The 6000-nt window shown below is 36.7% G+C and overlaps 1 protein-coding gene across 1 annotated transcript; it reads right to left on the reverse strand.

Moving 5' to 3' along the window:
- Nucleotides 1-2965: 2965 nt before the first annotated feature.
- On the reverse strand, nucleotides 2966-4053 carry LOC146140845 (uncharacterized). Its single transcript, XM_083393099.1, has 2 exons — nucleotides 3921-4053; nucleotides 2966-3353 (listed from the first exon to the last, which is right to left on the reverse strand). Exons 1-2 carry the CDS (start codon nucleotides 4037-4039, stop codon nucleotides 3080-3082), a joined length of 393 nt encoding a protein of 130 aa, XP_083249225.1. The 5' UTR covers nucleotides 4040-4053; the 3' UTR covers nucleotides 2966-3079.
- Between the last annotated feature and the right edge of the window lie 1947 nt (nucleotides 4054-6000).

Genomic DNA, 6000 nt, shown 5'->3' on the forward strand with positions numbered 1-6000 from the left:
CTATTGTGAAAACAAAAACTTGAAAAAAACGTCTGTGGTTACCCAATCCACTTATAACGAAAACGATAAAAGAGAACGAATTGTATCTTTGTTGCACATTTGCGCACGAGTACGCAGGTACGTTACGGTAACTTATTTGATGACGTCACGTTATGACTTTGATTATGGACGTCATCGTTGCAAAATATTTCATGCCCCACGCCTAGGCAACAGTCTTGAACCTGTCCCTGGTTCGCAATGGATAGGTTAATTTTAACTTTGGCGACGAAGAAATTTTAATTAAAGTATAAAAAATAAACTTAAAAAATCTATAAAATGATGAGGCAGGCCAGAACTCACATCCGCTGGCCGTACCCGCACCTCTTCCGCATCTCGGCTTTGTTCCTGTGCAAGGAGTGTTGGGCTTGGACGAGTTGGTGTTTGAAGAACCGAAGCCATCAACACAAATAAGTCCCTCCACAGCGTAGTAACCGGTACAAGCCAGCAGAAGGCAGGTCAGGACAAACTTGTACATTTTGCTAGATTTCGTTTGGGTAGATGCTAACCTATCTGCATGTCAAAAAGGTTGGGATGAGAAAATAATAACAGAGCTAGAGAATGTGTTACATAAAACGTAATAAACCGGTTTTGCGAAACAATAAAAACCATTTTGGTAAAAAATTCTACCATCAAAAAGCGCCTTCAACCCTAACTATTTGTGCACGATTAGAAACCGTTGTATATGAAATGACACTTTCCTACATGTTTTAAGTTGATTCCAGTTCCATTTATATTGCCATTTCGGTAAATACTCCATGAAAATTCCAGTCGAAAAAAAATTTTTTTTTCCTTACTTTTAAAACTTTTGCAACTTTAGTTAAGTTTGTGCTTCGCCGTGCAATGACTCAAAGAAAAGTTATGACTCTTTTTTTTGCTGGGCTGACTATTAATTGAATCGCGACTTTTTACGGAAACTGGTTTTTGATTGTGTTTTTGTTTCATCGCCATGACGTCAACCTTTTCGTGCGATTTGTCTTAACGCGGAAGTCGGAGGTAAATTGAAAGTTGGCCCACAACACCCAACAATAGTTTTATCCACGAATGCAGTGTTTTTCGACCGGGATTACGTGGCGCCCTGGTCTGCAATTTCTAACGTTCAAGGATGGATTTGAGAATTTTAAAAATCTGATTTTTGCTCAATTGGAAGATTCTTGATACAACTATTTGTTCACGATAAGAGCCCCTTTTTATATGAAATGACGCTTTCCTACATGTTTGAAGTTGATTCCAGTTCCATTTATAGTGCCATTTCAGTACAACGATAATTCCAGTCGAAAAAAAACGGCTATCGTAAAACTGTTGAAGGCGTTCTATTCTTTTGTATAGCAAACACAAAAACGGAACTACTAGCAAGTTAACGTTTTAACATTTAATAGTTTATTGACCCTACTTTACTAGAATGTAGGAGATTAAAGCACCTTAAGATAAACTTGCGTTATGCAAAGCGACCTGTATTTTGTTTACTATACTATCTTTCCGGCTTCACACGAACTAGACCAGGGTTCGGCCAAATCCTGCTCGCGGCATCTTTTCACAATTATCCATAAAATACGGTATTTTAACGAGTGAAATTTAAGTTAAATTCCAAAAACAAATTAAACTAAAGGCCGATTTCATAAATCTGATTTTATAGTATGGAAAATATTTGTTAAGGTTTCCTTTCATCAATAGTAATGAAGTCAATTAAGTTATAAAAAATTAAATCCAGCCTGCCATCTTGGATTGTTGCAATATTCCGGCTTGCAATCACCATTCTTAACAGTTATCCGGCACAAAATGAAAAAGTTTGGCGATCCCTTAACCTGGTGGTCGGCAAACTTTTTTTGTGCTTTTTTAACAGCTACTGAAGGCCCACTACGTAAAACCACCACGAAACAGTTGCGGATTGAGAATACACGGCGCCTTGATGCCCAAAACAGTTCCATGTCATTATTTAAAACATACTAAAAAGAAAGGTTATATGCGCAAAGCGCGAAAAATGTTTCGTTTATATATAGTTAAATTTGGCAAAAAATATAGTTCGGCTCTCAGGGCCACATTTGACACGTAGGGCTTTCCAAGCTGAGCCAATTAAAAAAATCTATGCCATACAAACTTTTAAAATAAAGTGCAATGAATGTACGAATATCACGCGGCCCACAACTATGTGGTAACACCAAGCTATTCAAAATAACTCGCGGCCCACTGAAAATGGCTCTGCGGCCCACAGTTTGCCGACCACTGAATGAGAAAACAGTCTTTAGCGCTGCTAGCGGTTGATTGGTGACTAACATTTGTCCGTTAGAGGCGGACTGGAGCGCTTGTCTCTATATTAGTGTAAAATGCTTGATCAATCGTATTTGTCATGCCAAGTTGTTTATCAATTCGTTGTTGTAAGTAATGTAAGAAATAGCACTATGTCTATCGTTTGTAGGTTATAATAAAAATCAAGGTCGCCAATAAAACTGAACGGTTCTAATGCTACTCGTAAAAGTGTTCTTAGCTAAATTAGAAGACCTTTTATAAGTTGGTAATGTCAATAAGTATTGTGCTATTATATTTATTACAGTTTAGTTGTTAATTGTCAGCAGAGACAACCTGTCTTTGGCATTTCTCGTGAAAATGAATCATTAGTGCAATTACATTGAGAATTTCTGACAATGAAATGCTTTGCTGCTTTTAACAAGCCGTTTGGTATTTTACAATTTTATTACAAACCTTTCTTTTCGTGAGATCCTGGTGTATTTAATATATGTTTGTACCAACAAACTTAATCTATTATTTTTCACCTTTCATAAATATTTTTTGCCAATAAGACTCGAATAAAAAAAAATGTAGCAAACTAACAGTAATATAGATTTTTAGATGATAGGGAAGGTTTGTAATTTTAGAATCTCAATTTTAAGAGTTTTTAGTTTGTAATTCGACAACACACTACAAAGCAAGAGTCACTAATCATAACGCCGCCTTTGGCAATTATAGTAACAAAACACGTGCTTGCCTAGATTTAAAAGATGAACGGTTAAAATAGGTTCTGTGTAACGTACAACATTGCGAAGTTTTAAGCTAACAAATTGGCAAAAACAGACAAGAGAAGCACAATAATGCTGACGTCAGAAACAACAGCGCCGCTGGTGGTTGGCATTGTTGGGGCGCTGGTCACTGAAGCCACCATTTTCTTCGTGGTGGTAACCGGGACTTGGGTTGGGGTCGAGGCTGGGTTTTGGGTGACTGTCCCTGCCGTGTTTGACGGGGTTGCTGTCGCCATGGCTTTGATTTCGGCAATGCTTTTTGAGTTGCAATTGTCGGTCATACAACAAACTGTCTCACAAGCTCTAAAAAGTGATTATAATTTTTGTTGAAAATGTTGAAATATTGTATTTTTGCTGCCAAAAATATTCTGCAAAAATATAAAATGTTTTCGTCAAGAAATGCTTTCGATTTAGCATTAGCTGGAGTTTTCCGGTTAAATAAAGATGGAAAACGGAGTTATATTTAATAAGATATGTTAAGATTTGCCATGTTGTCAAAAACATTTATATAAAGTTTAATTTTCCGGTTGGAAATTTCAGACATAGTCTCCATCTGTAAATACATCAGAAATTAGCGGTTGCTCATGGTTTAATTAAAGATAAACACATATATGTGTTCAATAACTGTGATCGAGCCCTTCTAAAGCTGCTTTTTGACCAAGGATTACGGCTTACGTATAATTAGTTCACCGAAAGCCATCGCAGACCAACCGAATCTGTCGATCAGATACTGACACAAAACACATACTTAGATGAAATAGTTTCGGTCTCCTTATTTTGTTTAAAGCGGCCACCATAGCGAAAGTCAGGCACCTTAAATTCAATATACTTTTGCAAAATCATAGTAAACAAAACCAAAGGTACGCTCACCCCCACGTTAAAGAAGACACGGGCAATCCTGCCTTTGATGAAATGAAAGCGATGGCCGCCTGATGACAAGTGGCCAGGTTTTTCAGCTCTTCGCAAAATGTCTGGTTAGCGCATTGCATGATCACGCCATGAACCACTTGGTTAACTGTGCAATACAAAATAAAAGCTGCTATTGCGAATAATTTCATCGATTCTCCTAAAAATGCAGTGGCTTTTGTATGCTGGCAATCTTGGTAAAAATAGGTTAGAATGTTATTGTCAATTTTTGGCTGATACAAGCAATAGTATATTGGAGACTGAAGATTTGAACTTGCAGTTTTTTAGAATCTCATGTTCGTACGTTTCCTCAACGTGTCCAACCTCGTATGACATTAATTTTGGGTCGCTTTAGTATGATATCAAGCTTGTTCGTATATCTTTTGACAAATTAGTGCAATACATGACAGACTTTTAAAGGAGACTAGATTGTTTTGTGTTTTAAATTGCTAAAATACAGCCACAAATTTTGTGCGTTTAAAATGTTCTGTAATGTTTAGTTTGTACAAATTCGACATGATCATGTGAAGATTGGAAAAATATGTTTCTAAATAGTTAAAATCACTTACTATTCAAATTTGCTAATAATTAAGAAATTATTTTTTTTAAATAACCCACTTTCAAAAATTTGAAAACTATTTCTGTCCATAATACTATTGTGAAAAAACAAGTTAGTTGAGTGCTGTTTTTGTTGTTCAGTGCGAAACATTTTAAAGGAGTAGGACATTTGACAAAAAAAAGTCTCTGGTTATTTTACCTGCTGCAGTCAAACTGTTCGTAGGCAAACTTAGAACGAAAACGATAAAAAAGAATACTATGTCACAAACTATCTTTGTTGCACAGTTGCGCAGAAGTAGGCAAGTACCTTATTGTTACTTACTTGATGACGTAAGCCTATGACGTACCTTTATGACGTAATCGTTAAAAAGCTTTCCTGATGTCCTCCGTATCAATTTTACTCAATTTAAACACGCATTCCGTCTGCAAATTTGTCTTATCTAAGTCATGTTTTAATTTGTCTTACCTAAACATCGAGTTCATTACAAGACTGGTGAGCCTTTGTTGTGCTGCTTTTGTTTATGCTGTAGCATTAAATACCATTTGTGGCTGTCAATGCAGGCTATACCCTAATTACAACAATTTGTTGCATTTTACAAAACTATTGTGAAAAAAAAAACTTAAAAAAAACGTCTGTGGTTACCCAATCCACTTATAACGAAAACGATAAAAGAGAACGAATTGTATCTTTGTTGCACATTTGCGCACCAGTACGCAGGTACGTTACGGTAACTTATTTGATGACGTCACGTTATGACTTTGATTATGGACGTCATCGTTGCAAAATATTTCATGCCCCACGCCTAGGCAACAGTCTTGAACCTGTCCCTGGTTCGCAATGGATAGGTTAATTTTAACTTTGGCGACGAAGAAATTTTAATTAAAGTATAAAAAATAAACTTAAAAAATCTATAAAATGATAAGGCAGGCCAGAACTCACATCCGCTGGCCGTACCCGCACCTCTTCCGCATCTCGGCTTTGTTCCTGTGCAAGGAGTGTTGGGCTTGGACGAGTTGGTGACCGCAGCGTTTGAAGAACCGAAGCCATCAACACAAATAAGTCCTTCCACGGCGTAGTAACCGGTACAAGCCAGCAGAAGGCAGGTCAGGACAAACTTGTACATTTTGCTAGATTTCGTTTGGGTAGATGCTAACCTATCTGCATGTCAAAAAGGTTGGGATGAGAAAATGATAACAGAGCTAGAGAATGTGTTACATAAAACGTAATAAACCGGTTTTGCGAAACAATAAAAACCATTTTGGTAAAAAATTCTACCATCAAAAAGCGCCTTCAACCCTAACTATTTGTGCACGATTAGAAACCGTTGTATATGAAATGACACTTTCCTACATGTTTTAAGTTGATTCCAGTTCCATTTATATTGCCATTTCGGTAAATACTCCATGAAAATTCCAGTCGAAAAAAAAAATTTTTTTTTCTTACTTTTGCAACTTTTGCAACTTTAGTTAAAGTTCGCCGTGCAAT

The sequence above is a fragment of the Ascidiella aspersa genome, chromosome 6, assembly GCF_963924565.1.
Source record: "Ascidiella aspersa chromosome 6, kaAscAspe10.2, whole genome shotgun sequence".
Lineage (NCBI taxonomy): Eukaryota > Metazoa > Chordata > Ascidiacea > Phlebobranchia > Ascidiidae > Ascidiella > Ascidiella aspersa.